General features: G+C 34.1%; 1 protein-coding gene across 3 annotated transcripts in view; it reads right to left on the bottom strand.

The window, feature by feature from the left end:
• Positions 1-19,828, bottom strand: part of FSTL5 (follistatin like 5) — a 673,395-nt gene that overhangs the window by 349,255 nt on the left and 304,312 nt on the right. For all 3 annotated transcript variants that reach the window (XM_021698885.1, XM_021698886.1, XM_021698887.1), the window contains exon 4: positions 633-829. In XM_021698885.1, the coding sequence (XP_021554560.1) occupies positions 633-829 (197 nt within the window). The remainder of the gene's footprint in view (positions 1-632; positions 830-19,828) is intronic.

Below are 19,828 nucleotides of genomic sequence, written 5' to 3'. Positions count from 1 at the left end.
AATAGTGTTAAAAGAAAACAACACCAAAAACCAAAAACCAAAAACCAAACAAAAAAAAATAGTCCTAAAATGGCATCACTTAGGCCACATCCCCAAACTGGGGCTTAATACATATTCTAATTGTAGTTCAACCTCCCCCAGAAATGTAGTCTTGATAGGTCAGTCAGGAATTTTTCAATCACCACCAATGAGTCTGCCACTTGGGCCCTTTAGATCCCCCAAAAGAAGATGAGGTAATCTACATGATAATAGCCCATGCCTTTCCGCTTAAGGGAAAGTGGCCTTGCCTGGAACAATCTTTCTCTTTTGCTCTTAATTTTCTTGCCCCACTCTCCCTCTACAAAAACTTTCCATTTTGTACAACTGTCCAAGCACCCCTCTATTTGCCAGATGGGATGCTGCCCAATTCAAGTATTGTTGAATAAAGTCAATTAAATCTTTAAAATTTACTCAGCTGAATCTTTGTTATTTAACAGTAATCAAATTTTACCCCTAAAAATATGTTTTGTCCACACTCTCAAATAATACAGATTAGATATATATTTTATTAATACAGAATAAATTCACACAGATGTAAAGATATTGTACATGCTATATTTAAACAAACTTGTTAATTTAATCATGAATCATACCTGAGTTAGTTCATTAATATCTACAAGTCCGTTACTGTCGGCATCAAAATATTTAAACATTTGATCCACCAACAACTTCTTCCAAGATATGTCATCACCATTAGGGTTTTCATTTTCTTGTGTAATATATTTTTGATTTTGTAAGTCTAAAAGCATACTTTTCATCTTGCTGTATTCAGTGGCCTTGCAGTTATTTCCTGTAACAAAAGAACGAAGTTATTTTCAAAGCAATATTATTGAAAAGGAATCACCTATTGTATTAATGTTAAGAAGCTGATACCTCTTATAGATAACATATTTGGTACATAATTTTTATGTTCCTACTTGCATACTTTACAATTCATACAAAGTTAAAATAATGGGCTATTTTCATGAGAGGATAGAAAATTTTCATTTGTATCAAATCTAACAACAAGATATTTAATGTGTGTTTTCTCTATGCCAAAGTAATTGATTCTATGAAGAGCATAGAAAAACATGACAGCTCCAATTGTTTAAATACATTATCTTAGTTTTAATCCTCACTATACATTCCTATATAGAGAGTTCACAGGTTTTGAAGCACAGGGAGATGAAATGACTTGCCCAAGGCAAAGGGTTAGATTATGTTGGATTTTGCATTTGAACTCATATATCTGGTTTCAAAATAGGATAGCATATTTTTAACTGGAAGTATGCTTTTTACATTTGAATTTGTTTTGAAGACGTTTCTATTTGTGTGTGTGTGTGTTTGCATTTTAAAAAATTCTATTCTTAATAATACTAAGTTCATATTTGTATTCTTACAAAAGTCTTTATTTTTCTGATATTCATTTATCTCTCCTTTTAGAGCACTCAGTGTATAACACGATATATGTTTGCATTTTGTATCTTGAAGTTTTAACTTTGCAAATTTTATCTCCAAAATGAAGTATAAGCTCATTGAACTAACAATGCATCACAGATTTTTCAGTATTCCCATAAAATAACCAGGAAAATACTGGCAACATCAGAGTTAGTGAAAATAATTGCTTAGCTTAATGTCTTCAAAAATAACTACAATTGCTCTAAAATCTTCACATAATTATCTTACAAAGGATTTTTCTTATACTGGCCCCCATGATAATGTCTTTAAATGGTACATTGAAAAGTAGTACATACCACTGATAGCAAATGTGATATAAAATACAGTATAGAAAATACAGTGCCTAATGTAATCTGTAAATGAAAAAGTAAGTATTATATTAGCCAAGAATTTTTAGAACATATTTTTAGAGAAAATACTAACTTTATAATTGTCAATTTTGACAATTAGATTTTAACAGAATCTACAATTTAAAAAGAATTCTAAAGATTATTAAATATATGTCTGAGAAGCATGGAGTTGAAAAACAGTATTTGAAGTCTCATGCTTTTTCAAGACAAGATGGAAAACAGTCTCTTCTAGAGAGATGAGAGACTGTCTTATTTTTCAAAGACCATGAAATAACTACTGTTGTTCAGCAATTTTAGTGTTTAGCAATTCTGTCAAGAAATTCTTTTTTACAACAAAACGTAAACTTTGTGATGCAGATTAAGCCAATTTTGCATTATTCCGTTCTCAGTAAAAAAAATAATACTGAGAACGTTTTCATAATAGCAAGGAAATCACTGACAAAAGAGAGAAGTAATCAAATCTATAGGAAGAGGTAGCAATTTGGGTGTCCATGAAAGTGGCACAAAAGGAAACCTTCAAGCATGTGTGTGCCTGTGATTGTGGGTGTATTTGTATGCGCACATGTGTGTGCATCAGGAAGCGAGAGGAGTGTGCAATAAAAGAATGGGAAAAAGCGTCATAGACTACTCCAATAGCCCCATCTGGGGATTTCTGTATTTGACTTTGGGTCTTTATCTCCTCTCATCTGACTAGTAGTTGGTAGGGTGGAGTTTGGCGATGCTGACCTGGGGCCACAAGCAAAGTGGAGATCAGAATGCTTGTGAGAGGCAATGGGAACTGAGGTTTAAATGCTGAGAACTTGTTTACTAATACTTAAAATTTGAGGGAAGATGATATAGTTTGAGTTGTTACACTCTAATTTTGATCTAATTGAGTAATGTGATCATCATAATGATCTCTATTAATACTTTCATTTCCCAACTTGTAAATTTCCTTGTAAGTTCAAGTGGTTGCCAGCAATCCAAAGAAAATAAAAAGAAAAGCTTTGCAGTTAAGGCATTTACAGTCTATGGAAATGTACAAGAAGTAGTTATACAATTACGTAAAACCTTGTGGAATTTATAGATTTAATAAAATTTCTGTCACGGATTTTTAGTAATAAATAGGAACATCTGCTATTAACAATAAATCACATGTAATGCAAGTATCCTATGTGTCAGGAACTTTATACGTATTAAATCAGTTAACCCTCACAACATTCCCAAAAGAAAAACAATGCAATTATCACCATTTTATAGATGAGGAATTAAGGCATTGAGAAATTAAATAACTTGTTCAAAGTTACAGAGCTAGAAAGGAGCAGAATGATTTTTATATACAAACAATATCCCTTTTGTCCTTTATTCTCTACTTTTCTCATCTTCAGAACTGAGTTTTAAATCAACTTATATATGGGATTCAGTAAATTTGTTGAGGATTATTTGTAAAAATGAAAGATAAACATAACAATAAACTCTAGGCAAATAGAGAAAAAAGAACTCATACAGGAAAAAGAGAAAGGACTATCTGAGAAGTTGCAGGAGAATAAGAAAGTACTGAAGAGGAAGCTAAAGGGAGAAGAACTTTTCAAGGAAGAGGGTATGATGAAATGTCAAATGTTTCAGAATGAAAGTAAGATAAACAATAAAACATGTGCACTGAATTCCTTAAACTGTAGGTAATCGGTGACCTTAAAGAAAAATTTTAGCAAATAAATGGAGTAAAATTCTTTTTTTAAATCTAAAATCTCCTTTTCTTAAGATTTATTTATTTATTTTAGAGAGAGAGAAGGGGAGGGGGCAGAGGTAGAGAGAGAGAATCCCAAGCACACTCCCCACTGAGCCACCCAGGCACCCCTAGAATCTCCTTTTTAATATATCTTTCCCTTTAGAATTGATTTTTTTTTCTATTTTGTTTTATTTTATTTTAATTACATTATAGGTAACATACAATATTAATTTCAAGTTTACAATACAGTGACTCAATACTTCCATCCAGTGCCCATCAGGAAAAGTGCACTCCTTAATCTCCATCACCTATCCCTCCATCCCCCCACCCACTTCCCCTCTGGTAACCATAAGTTTGTTCTCTATAGTTAAGAGTCTGTTTCTCAGTTTCTCTCTCTTTTTCCTTTGCTCACTTGTTTTGTTTCTTAAATTCCACATATGAATGAAATCACATGGTATTTGTCTTTCTCTGACTTATTTCTCTAAGCATTATACTCTCTAGCTATATCCATGCTCAAACTCACAACCCTGAGATCAAGACCTGATCCTAAATCTAGAGTTGGTCGCCCAACTAACTGAACCACTGAGGCACCCAAACAACTTAGTACATTTTAAGGGCCATGATTTTCTCCTAGAGGCAGGGAATTTTAAGTTTCTATTTAAATTCCAGTTAGTTAACATACAGTGTAATATTAATTTCAGGTGTACAACATAGTGATTCAATACTTCCATGCAATGCCCGGTGCTCATCCCAAGTGCCTTCCTGAACACCCATCACCTATTTTACCAAGAATTAAAGAATTTGACCAAATCATTTAAAATTAACCAGACTACAAAAAAGTAAATCTATCCCTGCACCAAATATAATCAAAACTAAGACTCATGTAACTCCATTGAGAATAGGTCTCTTAGTACTTTTGAAACCTAAATAATCTTTCCCCACAGTTTTATCACATCACTCAAATATGTGGTTGTCAATGAAAATTTTATTGTTTGTATTGATGTTATAAAAGATATGCTATTCATATCTATGAAGCCATAGTCATATAATGATTTCAAATCCAATATTTACACAGCAATTGTGTGCTGGCACTGTTCTAAGAACTTAAAGATAACTCATTTAATCTTATAATGACCCTATGAAGTAAGAACAATTACTATACCATATCATTGAAAGCATAATAAGCCCAATAATAGGCTTGACATTTGACATTACATGAAAAGTTGAGGATTTCTAACCCTAGGATTGTAAACCCATCACTCAGAAATTAACTCAGAAGTTTCCTGTGAGGTATACAGAACTCACAAGTTTGTGTATATTTGTCTATTGAGAAGATAGAGAAGCTTTTTCTTTTTTTTTTATTTGACAGAGAGAGAGAGAGCACAAGCAGGGGGAACAGCAGAGGGAGAGGGAGAAGCAGGCTTCCCACTGAGCAGGGAGCCCGATATGAGACTTAATCCCAGGACCCTGGGATTAACCGATGAGCCACCCAGGAGCTCCGAGAAGATAGAGAAGCTTTAATTGTTTTTCTTCTGTTATTGTACAAATGTGTGTGAAATTCTGTCAAGAACTTAATCTTCTGAGGGCTGCCTGCATGCATGAAATCTGATATGCATACACAATAATAAATCATTTTTTTTGTCTTCTATATTGGGACAGAGAGGTCTTTTGGTTGGTAGGATTTTTATTTTCCACAACAATCATTAGGGGCACCACCTAATAATGACATGAATGACTTACCAAGCCTATCTAAACATCATGATTTTGTATGCTCACAACTTCAAAAAATGTAAATCAAATTGTGATACAATTACCAGGCAAGCTTGATAAACCACAGAGAAAAACTGTAATATTTCCACATGGGAAATGTAGATCAAACAGACATTGAGCATAGTACTTTGGTCTGGAACAAACCCAGAAAAGTACTCTTATAGGACTATAGTACTTTTTCTTAAGCATTAAGTTTAATGCTAAATTTATCTATAGTAGAAGTTTGAGGTTGAGTTAATTTCTTCCTGAGGTTTATCCATGAGCCCTGGGTCCTTTGGACAGTTTGGTTATCTGGAATATTATACATTTTAACTGCTCAATTCCTCAATGTTATATATTATCATAGAAATATGACAGTATTTGACATTTTTTTTTAAGATTTTATTTATTTATTTGACAGAGAGAGACACAGTGAGAGAGGGAACACAAGTAGGGGGAGTGGGAGAAGGAGAAGCAGGCTTCCCGCGGAGCAAGGAGCCCGATGTGGGGCTCGATCCCAGGACCCTGGGATCATGACCTGAGCTGAAGGCAGACGCTTAACCGACTGAGCCACCCAGGCTCCCCTGACATTTTCTTTTAATTCACATATACTTAGTCGCACAAGATAAGAAACAAGTATCTATTTAGTCGTGCATTTTCTTATGGATATATATCATGGTTTTTTTTTAAGTTTTATTTACTTATTTGCGAGAGAGAGAGAGATAGGAGGGGGGGAGGGGCAGAGGGAGAGAAAGTCTTAAGCAGACTCCGCACTGAGTGTGGAGCCCAACGCTTCATGCATGACCTTGAGATCATGACCTGAGATGAAACCAAGAGTTGGATGTTTAATCGAGGGCACCACCCAGGTGCCCCATGGATATACCTCGTGTTTTAACAATAGCTAATCATGACCTTGACCAAAGATACTTAGGTAATAGAAAAGACAGAGGGCAAACTATATAAGCATTGTAAATTCGAGGACTGGAAGGTTACTACATTAAGTGTAGACTGTGTATGCCATCCGTAGAAATTGGGCCTATGAGACAATGAGCAAATAAATATAGAGGAAATGATAAATTAATTTTTTTTAAATTACTTATTTATTTGACAGAGAGAGAGCGAGAGCAGGAACACAAGTAGGGGGAGTGGGAGAGGGAGAAACAGGCTTCCCGCGGAGCAGGGAGCCCGATGCAGGGCTCGATCCCAGGACCCTGGGATCATGACCTGAGCCGAAGGCAGATGCTTAACAACTGAGCCACTCAGGTGCCCCGATAAATTAATTTTTAAATCAGATGAGTTTGAGGTAATTTTGGGATATCCTGGTAGAGGTCTCAATGAGCGAAAAGGAAACACAGTTACAGTTCAGAAGCTTTATATTTCAGAAGGAAAAAAACGGTTTGATAAATTGGACTAATGAGTCACTGACAAATGCATGACGGTTGAAGTATGGCTGATAAAGGAGGGCACTTGTGATGAGCACAGGTGTTATATGTAAGTGATGAATCACTAAATTCTCCTCTTGAAACCAGTTTTATACTATATGTTAACTAACTAGAATTTAAGTAAAAACTTGAAACAAACAAAAAATAAAGAAGGGCACTTGTAAAGTGTGAAGTGAAGGTGACAATGGTCAAACCACGATCACATGTATTTTCAAGGAGTATTAAGACACAGACTTCTTAAAAAGAGACTGGTAAAGCACTCAGTAGTTTGGTAGAGAAGAAATGAAGACAATTTTATCATACAACTTTATGCACTATAGTCTATTTCTTGAAAACGGAGAAACTGCTGCAAATTACATGGAAGAATATAAGGAAAAGAGATGTTGCCTTTCTCTGAACTGCAAAGTTTACTGTGAAATTCAGCTAACATTTTTATTTTCACCATATGCAAGCATATGTGTATGTAAATGCATAAAACAAAATCTGCGGTTATATTAATATGAGTAATAATAATGCTTGTAGAGATATATTCCTTTGATAGTGTATTGGCTGCTGTTTAGAAAAAGCCTATGGGCTACTTTATCAAAGGTAAGTTCAAGATATCTTTATACAGTAAAAAGTTGCTTTTTCATTAAATTGAATCTTCTCATGTTAATTTTGCTACAACTAAAAGCATATGAGCTATGAATAAGTTACATAAGAAAAAAAATTTTAAATATGTGAAATTTCTAAAGTCAATAGAGATGTAAAATTCCTAATTTTCACATTATGAATAAATAGTAAAAGAGGATTACTTAAGTGGTTGTCCTCATGTATGTTTTCAGATGCAAATGAATTACAAACTCCTTATTTTTAAAGACAATCATTTTACAAATGAGTTGCAGAATTATTTAATAAATACATTTTAAAACAATGCCTGGCTTTCTAGTTTCTAAGGAAAAAGAAAAGCCATAATGTTCGCCTTTACATTAACTCAAATTCTTATTTAATTTCTTGATTTAGTTACCTGTTCTAAGCAGTGAAAACAGAAACACCTTTCTTTGAAGATAACATGCATTAATATTCATACACCTATATTTATATATGTCCATGTAGATACTAATGCAAAAATATATAATGGTTTAGTAATATTTTCTTTTCTTCAATTAATTTGGTTTCTTCTTGGCTCCATAATTAAAATAATAACAGTAGCTTATATAGTTTATGTCTAAAGATTTTCCTTTTGTATGACTTCAATGTTGTTCAGGCCACATACTGATTTCTAGTACTACAATTCAGTAAATAAGTTTGGAATGAGCAAAGAAATTATTAGGTGTCTCTAATGGAAAATTACTCATTATTTATAACATGACTTTCAGGGTTATCTAACTTCAGCCTTTCACTGCCTTTGAAATATTTTACTGCTCTGTAAATTGTAGATAACTGATACCAATGAGAAGTAATTCTTGTCTATGGACTTGCAAATGAATTCTGACTGGAAGAGATTCAACTGATTTCTCTCCCCTCTTTTGTGGAAAAAGCCAGATTCATGTATACCTGTAAGTACATCTCTACAATTGTTTACTCCATATAAGTATGTGGCTCTTTGGCTTCCTTGAACTGATTGTAACATCTGCCTAGGTCCCTCCTAAATAATGAGTTAGTTAAATATTTAACATGTTAAAATATGCCAGCATTTTGGCTGGTACCAAATACTTGATTCAGGACCAGGTCCCTTGGACAGACCCATCTTTTTGGAATTCTGCCAGGTTTAAAGACTAAATAGGAAGCTATGTGAGGCATGATCTGAAGTTTAATTTTATTTTAATGACTCTTTAAATCATCCTTAAATGATCTTTTCCAGACTTGGTAAAAGATCTCAAGGGAAGCAAAGAAAATTCGGCACTTGATTTCTGGAAAGATGGCAGTCATTTTAAAAGTCCAAGGAAGTATAGCTTTTTTAAATAGTCCAAGAAAGATAGGAAATTGTATCATAGAAGGGGATAAAAAGCAAAAAACACAACACAATAAAACAAACAGGAAAAGGGAAAAGAGGATGGGTGATGGAGAGAAAAAAAGAAAGTGAAATATCATTTCACACTGAGGAATGAACTTGTTTCACAAATAACCCATTTTCCTTCTTTTGTTTATTATGAGGGATTGCCAAAGACCAATCTGAGGGAATTAGTTATCTCAGGTTATCTTAAGTAATAGATTTTTTTAAAAAATCTATAGCAGGTTTGGACAAACTTCTGTAAAGGGCTAGAGAGTAAATATTTTAGGCTTTCTGACCCATACCATTTCTGTTACCACCACTCTGCTTTGTTATTGTAGGGCAAAAGCAGATGTAGACAGTATGTGAACAAATGGTTATGGGTGTGTTCCAATAAAACTTTATGTACAAAAGCAGGCGGTGGGCCATAGTTTGCTAACCCTTGGTGTATAGAATAATAGCATAGCATAGATAGATATCAATATGTTTTTTGGCTCTTTTCTTGAAATCTAAATGTAGAGTTTTTGGGAAACAGAAAAAAAAAACACATAGATACAGATATATTCAATGCTAATTCAAAAGCAGCATTTTTTAATCTTAATTTTAAAATCTCCTTTAACTTGTCATATAAATGCATTTCAAAATGGTATGAGAAATTAATATTTTATTTAAATTTAAGGGATAGTGTCAGAATGAAGGAGGGCTACTATATCACATATATCCCAGGAAAGTCATCGATTTTTCTCTATTATCATAAAAAAGTAGACTAGACCTTTTACTTTTACTGAAGTAACCCCTTGGTCAACAGGGGTTGTTTTAGGCAAAAGCATTTTGTTAAATGTAGTCAGGGTAAATTTGGTATTATATTAACTTGTGAACATAAGAAAGATCTGCCATTTGCCTAGTGGGGGTGGTCAGGAAAGCTAGACTAACAGGTAATTCAGGCCCCAAAGAGTATTTTTGACATGGCTGGAAGTGGCTTTTAAGGTGTACTAAATGAGAAAAGAGGACTCTCCGAAGCAGCAGTTTTTATGTATATAGCCACCTGAGGAGCATTAAAACAAGTGATACCTGGGCCTCTTTCTCAGAGTCTGATTTAACTGATCTGTGGTGGGGCTGGGGCATCAATATTTTTAAAAAGCGCTTCAGGTGATTCATACATACATCCAGTGTGGTGAACCACTGTTTCAGAGTTTAAATAAAGTAGATTATAACCATATACCTATAAGAGGAAAAGCAGACTTGACATTTGTTCAGGTGCTAAATCTAGGCCATGATCTCCTAGTTGCTTCTTCACGCACATGGGCCTACTAGCTTATGTAACAGAAAAGTGCCTTGAGCATTCAGGGCTTTTTATGATTTCTGTGTATTGCAATAATGGTAAATCTGAGTTAAATTTGTAAAGCTGAAAAAAATATGCTTTTGTCAATGAATTGCATTCTAAGACTCATCCAGCTTAGGGGCAACCTACGCAATGTCCCCAGTCCCTAGGGCTCAGAAACATAGAGGCCCTACCTGGGACCTAAGTTTGTTTCTCCCTTTAAACTTCTATAGTCTTTTGTATGAATCACATTTATTCTAATTCTCTCTCTCTCTTGCTGACTCTCCCTCTCATTTTACCTTTTATTTTTTAATTTTTTAAAGATTTTATTTATTTGAGAAAGAGAAAGTGAGAGCACGAGCAGAGGGAGGGGCACAGGGACAAGCAGGCTCCCCCGCTGAGCATGGAGCCCACTGTGGGGCTTGATCCTAGAACCCAGAAGTCATGACTTGAGCCAAAGTCAGATGCTTAAATGACTGAGCCACCCAGGCGCCCTTACCTTTTATTTTTGGAAACATGACATGTTTCCCCCGCTTTTGGACTATGATATGCTGATGGTAAGGATCATTTATGATTCATTTTGTATTATTCACAAGTTCTTGAACTAGGCGTTATACAAAATAACATTTCAATACATTGTCATAAATTAAATGCCAATATGTTGTTACACTTTTTCCCCCATTCTTCCACTGTATACATTGCCTATATTTTATTAGTTTATCAGGTAAACTTAGACCAGCTTATTGAAGAAACTATAGCTACAACTATATCTATCTTTCTACACACACACACACACAAATACAGAATTTGTATTTTGTATACAAATATATATTTGTATTTTCACTGCCTTCCTCAGTGCTAACACCTGTTCGCTTACTAAATATTTGTTGAATATCTTGACATATACTTTGAAAAGAGGAAGAATAGAAATGACTAAAAGTGTGCACTAAATGAGGGGTGCCTGGATGGCTCAGTAGGTTGAGCATCCAACTTTTGATTTTGGCTCAGGTCATGATCCCAAGGTTGTGAGACTGAGCCCTGCATTTGGCTCTATCCTTAGCACAGAGTTTGCGGTTGTCTCTCTTCCTCTTCCCCTGCCCCTTCCCCAGCTCAAGCACATGCTCTCTCTCTCTAAATAAATAAATAAAATCTTTAAAAAAAAAAGAGTACAGTAAATGAGCATTTCAGCTATTACTAGAGTTGCCAGATTTAGGACATAAAAATGTAGAACAGCCAGTTAATTTAGAATTTCAGATAAATAATGAACAATTTTTTTTGGCATACATATTCCCAAATACTGCATTATATTTTACCTGACAGCCTTAGTTACTAACTCTGTCCTAAATTACCCAATTACCTTTAAGGCAGTATTATATTCATCCTAATCTCATATCAATGGATTTTAAAAATCTGACATTCTCTTTCTTTTAATTGGTAAGTTTAGACCATTTATATTTATTATTGTTATGGTCTGAATGTTTGCATCCCCTCTAAATTCCTATGTTGAAATTCTACTTCTTAATGTAATGGTATTAGGAGATAGGACCTTTGGGAGATGCTTAGGTCATGAGAGTGGAACCTTCATGAATGGAATTAGTGCCATTATAAAAGAGACCTCACAGAGCTCCCTAACCTTTTCTGTCCTACGAGGACATAGTGAAAAAACAACTGTGAACCAGGAAGCCCTCACCAAACACTGAATCTGTTGGTGCCATGATCTTGAACTTTCCAGCCTCCAGAACTGTGAGGAAAAAAAACAAAAAATTGTTGTTTATAAACCATCCAGTCTGTGGTATTTTGTTATAGCAGTCTGAATGGACTAAGACAATTATGATGATCAGTGTCTTTAAATTTGTTTTTGTAACTCTTATTGTGCTCACTACTGTTTTGCTTTTGTATGTTTTCTTTTTGAATAAATTTTGTTTGTTTTGTTTTTATTTTACCATTTTCTTGTTACTGATTTGGAATTTATATACTCTTTTTCTTTTTCTTTTAGTGCTTGTCCTCAGTATTTTATCATATATGTTTATTGTAGAAATACCTTGTATTCTTTTCTGTGTTTTTGAGAAATTAATTTAAGATTTCTTTCATTAACGGCCCAACTTTTTTATGGGATTATTATTTTACTCTCATTTTACTGGTCTTAAGGAGATGAGGAGATAAATGTTTAATCTCATTAGCTTTTTTTTACCCTTACTTCTTAATTTCTATTATATTTCTCCACCCATACTAGTAGGTAAGTTAACTCAGGACTCTATCATTCATCTGATTCTAGCATTAATTTCTTTTCTTTTTAAAGACTTATTTATTTGGGATGCCTGGGTGGCTCAGTTGGTTAAGCGGCTGCCTTTGGCCCGGGTCATGATCCCAGGCTCCTGGGATCAAGTCCCACATTGGGTTCCTTGCTCAGCAGGGAGCCTGCTTCTCCCTCTCTCTCCCTCTGCTTGTGCTCTCTCTGTCAAATAAATAAAATCTTTAAAAAAAATTTTTAAAAAATAAAGATTTATTTATTTGAGAGAGAAAGAGAGATAACACAAGCAAGGAGGAGGGGCAGAGAAAGAAGGAGAAGCAGACTCCCCTCCGAGCAGGGAGCCAAATGCAGGGCTCAATCCCGGCATACTGGGATCATGACTTGAGCTGAAGGCGGACCGACTGAGCCACCCAGGCACCCCTGATTCTAGCATTAATTTATTTACTGCCTAACTTGCAACCCTCCATACTTTCCATCTCTCCAACTTCTACCTAATTACTGTTAGTCTACAAATTAACATTTTTCAGGTGTCTTTTCTGCTTAAAACTTGTAAATGCCATACCTTTCTATATTAAGTCCAAACAGAAAAATGTGATGCAGCCCTGCCTTTCATCAACTCACAGACTTCACTTCTAGTGTAGTTCAGATACTTTGAAACTTCTGAGAGCTATCTGCTTATTGGCTACTCTATTTCTTTTAGCAAAGATTTCATATTGTCTATTCAGCAGGGTCATGGTACAAAAAGGCATATTGAAGATGCATAGTAAGCATTATGTTTCACTCAAATTGTTTAAATGTCCATACACATAATAAAATTATTATAAATGGGGCACTATAACATTCTGGGAATTGCCTAATGATATTCAGCATAACATTTAACTTTCCTAGAATAGTTTGTTTATGTTAATTTGGTTTTAATCAGGTAAAACGCTACTCTTTACCACACTAGCACTATTAGCTATTCTTGCATAAAAATGATAAGTCTTCTACAAAATTAGAAATAAATATTTGGCCAAACAATCGATCCATTCTGATGATTATATTTTAATTATAAAGTACATAGAACACTATTAGAAAAAAAAATGGGTTTAAAACAAAAGGTGGATTCTATATGCTGTTTTATAAGTACTATGTTTATTAAAGAATTTGAAATGGTTTTTTAATGAATGCAATACTCTCAAGAATAAGAAATTAATTTTCTCATAAGTAGCAAAGCCTATTTGTTGCTTTATTAATATGGTATTTTTGAAGGCTTTTGTATTGGAAATATTTCAATCATAACATTTCCAGGAATATTATGGTTGAATTAAAAATATAGAAGTAATGCAAAACCTGTTAAGCTGAGATTTGAATTCCATTTGATCCTTGATGGTTATGTCTATCATACCTTATCAGTTAATAAACTCTCCAAGCAAAATATTTGACATTATGTAAAGCATAATACCACCATTAAAGAAAAGTTAAAACCCCTATATCCCTCACTGTAAATATTTCTAAATTCCTTTCATATATTAATCTATATGATACTAAAACTACCAAATAGGATAGATGCTACTATTTTTTCCCTTTTTTAGATTAGGAAACTGTAGCACACAGAGGTTAAGTAATTTAATCAGGGTGACAGATTTCAGAAATGGTAGACCTGGAATTTGACTTCTAGGTAGTTTGGCTAAGAGTCTGTGCTACTTTAGAGCCTGCCAAACAGTAGTGATTGATGTTAGACATTTGTAACTAACAAACTCGACTATAGCTTCCTGTTCCACTAATGCTTCCTTTAGTCTGTAAAATATAGAAACACCCCCAAAAATGGAGAAGGAAAAAAAACAATAGTCATAGAATCAAAATTTTATCAATCCCTAACTAATATAGATAGTTAGAATTTTGTCAAAGGTTAAAAATAATGTTCATAATAATTTTTAAAAAGTACTCAGCATTCATGGGAACAAAGCGACTGAAAGCATTTTCAAAATATACTATATTAGTCTATACCAGTGGTCACTTACACTGTAGCCCAGATGCAAATTCTCAGCACCAATTAATACATATCAGATCAGAACTCTTGGTGTATGGCCGAACAGTCTGTGTTTTAACAAGTTCTTCAGGTGATTCAGATTAACACTCAAGTTTGAGGAACACCCGATTTTACTCACAACAATATAATCCAGTTAAGAGGCTCATTTGAAAATATAAAAAACATGAAGTTTAAGTACATTAGAGAAGAGCCCAAGCCTAATCTTTAGTGTAGCCTAGCATGCCAAGTGCAAAAGTGTTTTGTTGTAATAATCTGAGTTAATAAAGAAAACACACTGAAGAAATTTGAAATTCTAAACAGTGTGAAAAGGAAAGAAAAGTGGAAATTGCACAGCTGGGGGTGGGGTGGGATTTAGACAGACCAGACACCTGAGGGAAATTATGATGGTCTATAAAGTCATTACAGTAAAACTCAAATGAAAGCTCAAAAGGTGAACCCTAGATTCAGTTGGATATTGAGGCCATATATTTTTAAGTGAGTGTTCTCAATTACTAAAAGACAAGGTGCCTGGGTTATGAACCGAACTCCAATATATGCTAGCTGTGGACATGTGAGTTAGTCATTGGCTCTTTCTGTATCTTAGTGTTGTTTAGTTTATACAGTAATATCAAAACCTAACGCATGCGTTTTTGAAATGATTAAATTATATGTAAAGAGCTCACCACAGTTTATGACATATAACAGACTCCCTCCCCCACAAAGTTAGATTTTGATTCTCCTTTTAATGTAAACAGAGTACATCACCATAGTGATGAGTGAGCTATGAGAGATTAAGAAAATAATTGATACTTTATTTACAAATATTTTGGATAGAGACTAATGATATTAATTCAGTTCGAAGATATTATTTTATGATGTTCTGATGTTTGCAAAGGTTAAACCATGGAATAAAAAAGAAATTTTTTACCTGAGCTATTTTGATAGTAGAATCAAAGAGATGCTTGACTCAAATGGCTTTACTTTCTATCCCTATACTCTACTTTTCATCTGCTCACATAATCGATATTTTAGTGCAATGTACTTTGCCTGACTCCAAAAAGGAAATGTGGAAGGAAGACCTAATGTATACATGAATAACAACAAACAATTATAATTGAATGTTCATCATGTTACAGGATCTCAAACTGAATATTAACACATTTAATCCCTGCAAAATATTATGAGATGAATATTACTTCTTTTTCATGGATGGGCAAACAGTGGTGATAGGGTGTCGAGCAAGTCTCCAAAAGAGATACAGTCAGTGAATACTGGAGTTGGGTTATAAAATCAGGCAATTAAACTCCAGAGGCTGTGTATTTAACCACTGTGCCATGATTCAAGCCTCTTAAAATAAGGATGTTTACAAAGTAATATTGATTCATAGCCATAATAGCAATTCAAATATTGACATAACATTCAGGACATCTGTTCAAATTTAGATTACCATATCACACAGATGTAGTACAGAATGCCATAGACAGGCTAAGATTAGACTTGGCTAACTGATTATTGAATAGTGATGTCTCATCTTAGAGCACTAATTATACATTTTATTTTTAGCCCTGAGATAAAAATCCCTTTCCTATCTTCATCTTGTTTGTTCCTAAGCTTAACTTCTAGATGTAATCTCTGAGGATCTGAAAAAAAATTTACCTGTTATTTTTAAGCAAATGGTTCAGGAGAAAAAGCTTATGTCATAAATCTTGCCTCTAATTATTAATCTCATTTAATGGGATAAATATAGTAAATAATACACAAAACCAGCCTCAGCCAGAGAGAAGCACCTCTTCAAGATGAGACTAAGAGGAACATTTCCAAATGCCACCTGTTTCTTCCTTTACAGTGGAGGAACTAGAACGCCACTGTCAGCAGCTGTCCCCACATGGCCTGGCCAATTTTCACCTTTCAGTGCTTAAAATGTCAAAGGACATTTTAAAGCCTTCATGGAAACTACATTTAAGTTTTAAAAGAATCTTTTAAAAAAGAAAATCTTCAAGCTGGCAGATGGAAATGAATATACAAAGACCATCTTTTTTCCTCAGTTGAGACAAAATTGCCCTGATTTCTTTACCTCTTAAGTAATGTTAACCTTTAATTTAGATACATGTTGGGATAAAACTTTGGTAAATTAGCACTTCTAAGTGACTCAAATAGTAATTAGAAATTTAAGAAGTTCACTTCTCTTAAGCTTCAGTTGTATTTAATTCAGAAAATGCCACAGAAAATAATTTTTAAAACGTAAGCATAAATTGCATAAGCACGACTATCATCATTGGTTGTTCTTCAGGTAGTATAAACATCTTTAATATAAACAAATATTTCATTTAATTTTCAGAAGAGCCCAACAATCCCTGATAAAATAACAGAATCAGTGACTACGGTGAACTATATTTTGGTCATATTTTTAAGTAGTTGATAAAGGTTATCATAGTCTATGTGAATATATTAATTTTAGTTTCATTGGATAGGAATTTGGAAATACTGAGAACTGTTAGAAAATAATGATAAATGGCAGTGGATATGTTTCATTAAGCAGCTGCAGGGATTGGTATTAGGTGATGAAAAGCACTACACTTGTCACATTATGGAGATGAAAAATAAATAAAGCAGCATTTCTGCAGTTCCAGTTAAAAACAGAAAAACTTTTGTAAATGTCTTAGTGTTTAGATTTTTGTTACTCATGCATTTCTTGCAGGGGGGCGGAGTGTTTCTGGGAGGACAAGATTGATGAACAAACTATACATTTCCTATATGAACTATATTATCTCTTTTAGTCTTTTCACAGCTGGTATTCAGCATAATTGGCAAACAGTAGGGATACCATTTGGGTTTATGTAGTCACTCAATGCACAATTATTTTGTGGAGAAATGAATGGAGGCTGACAGTCTTTCTCAGATTTATGCTTTCCTGGGGTCTGGGATTTTCTTTAAAGGAAAACCTCCTCAGAGAAATATGAGAAAGAATCATTTCTGCAGTATCAAGAGATCCTTCTGTTTTATCACTCTGTGTTCCTAATGGAAAAGCAAAATCCTCTCCTCTTTGTAGACATTCTAGGTCTCAGATTTAAAATCTCTTATCCAGCACAGCATTCAGTTTTAAACATACTATAATCAGAATTTTCAGTATGACTGACACATTCTTGTGAAACTGTAGTTGAATATATCATTTATTACTATGTTATACATAAATATTTATAAGTATCTTACCTAGCTAATATGGTATGTATACTACTAATAAAAAAAGCCTTTGGAGAAAAATGTCTCTATATGGCAGGCATTCCATCAAGTTTCTTGAACACCTGATGAGATTGAAATATATGAAAGACAGACTAAAAAGAGATTCCTGTTGTGCCTCTTCCCTCTCCCCAGCAAACAAACTGCAAGATATGGCATCCTTTAAAGATGTCTTTCTCCTGGTTTGCACCGTATTCAAGGATTGAATGTTACTTTATGATGGTACTCAGTCTATGACAGCAGAATACAATCATACAGTCATCAGAAAGTTTCATGTCTGTGCATACTTTTGAAATTATTTAGGTGGTGTGCTATTCTTTACATTGAAAGAAGGCTGTCTTGGTTAACCTTTAGTATTTTCTTTATTAGGAAAATAATCAATTCTTTGGATTCTCCCTTCACATGAGCTTAAAGATGCAGCCACATCATATCTATGTTACTTCTGTTATGTGATTGAACGAGTCGTCTGTAGGTCATGAAATGAAGAAAGCTAACTGCCCTCCACAACAGTTAGCTCTAGGACATTGATTATAGCCACTGTAGTATAAGCATTTCTAAAACCAGTCAGTTTAATGGTACTCGTGTGTGTGTGTGTGTGTGTGTGTGTGTGTGTGTGTTGATAATATTTTTCTGAATCTAACATAGTGAGCCCATTTACAATTTTCCAAACCAGAGGACTCTGACAAATGATAAGATAGGCAATGCACTCAGGGGAAATGATGTGGAACTCTCACTTTGCTCTACTCTGATAACCATTCGTTGAGTTAGGTAAAAAGAGATAATAAACTTTACTAGACGAGCAACTTTGCTAAGCCTGTATGTTCCATCCTTCCAAATCTCATGGTATTAATTATCTTTATTATCAGATCAATACCTAAGATGCTCTGCTGTATTGTAAGTAAAAAATTAAAGCCTCACGAGCGTTATGTGTCAGAGAGTGTCTTTAATTCATGTATTGCTGCTGCTAGAACATAGGAGACAAAGAATACAAATGCTGTTATTGAAGAATAACTCCATTCATATGTGAATGGGAAGATTAAAAAAAAATCATTCTGTTCCATCACTAATGATGCCCATGGCATTATTCAGTAGAAGGATGCTTTGTGAGATTCACACTTGAAGATAGCAGCACTGAATATATTTTGTAGCAATAGCTTGAAAATAATTTTTGAAACTTAATAATTCACTATCTGAGCAAAGTTATTTTTCTTCTATTATTATGGTAAGAATCTACAGAGAATTAAGGCAGAAGACATGTATGTTGATCTCTGAGCCTTCCTGGTATCCTAGTACCTGGTATGTTTGATACTTGTTGGTTTACAAATTCAGAACTGAATTAATTTGCTGCTGTGTTGAAAAGAATACATGATTTCTGCATAAGGCATCCTGAAAATGCCTTAAACCTTTATTCTATTTCTGTGAATGGTAGTGCTCAGTGTTTATTACTGACTTTGTGATTGATTAACTGGGTAAAATTAATCTTCTAGCATAATAAGCTTCAGAGTTATGCTTCAAATCCATTTAAAAGGACCCATATAAATAAAACATTGGAACTTAATAGGTTGTAACTTCTTGAAGAGATAATATACAATCTGCACAGTCTTTTAATATCTGTGAGTCTGTAAAACACTGATGATCAAATATTCTGTTACTGACTTCATAATAGCCAAATTTCAGTTTCAAAATTTGAAAATATTCAAAAATATTTATGATGGTGAAGGCCATTTTTATCATACAAGTAACTTTGTATGAACGGATACTTTCCTATATGCAAAAATACTGATTAATAAGTTATATAACAATTATAGTAATAAGATGTTTGTTAATTTCCAATTGCTGTCCTAACAAATTATTACTAACAACAGTTTAAAACAACTCAAATTTTATTATTTCACAGTTTCTCTAGGTCAAACATCTGGGTACACTATAATTCAGCTAAGTCCTCTGCTTTGAGTTTTCAAGGCTTAAAATCAAGGTGTCAGTTGCATTTCTTTCTAGAGGCTCTATGATAGATCCATTTCAAAGCTCATACAGACGTTGGCCAAATTTAGTCCTTGAAATTGTAGGACTGAAGTTTTCTTGATGTCACCCTTAGCTCCAAAGGCCCCCTCTATGGTATGTGCATGGGGTCCCCTACATCTTAGAACCATCAATAGTATGTCCAATCTTTATTATCCTTCAAATCTCTCTGATGTTCCTTTCTGTGGCTTCTTCTTGGCTTCACCAAACTAAGCTCTCTGCTTTTAAGGGCTCTTGTGATTAGCTAACTCCATCAAGATAATGTAGGAGACTCTATCTTTAGGTCCCTAAC

This window comes from Neomonachus schauinslandi, chromosome 2 (assembly GCF_002201575.2).
Source record: "Neomonachus schauinslandi chromosome 2, ASM220157v2, whole genome shotgun sequence".
In the NCBI taxonomy this organism is placed as follows: domain Eukaryota; kingdom Metazoa; phylum Chordata; class Mammalia; order Carnivora; family Phocidae; genus Neomonachus; species Neomonachus schauinslandi.
The sequence above is the reverse complement of the archived record's forward strand: the minus strand, read 5'-3'. Positions and strand labels throughout refer to the sequence as shown.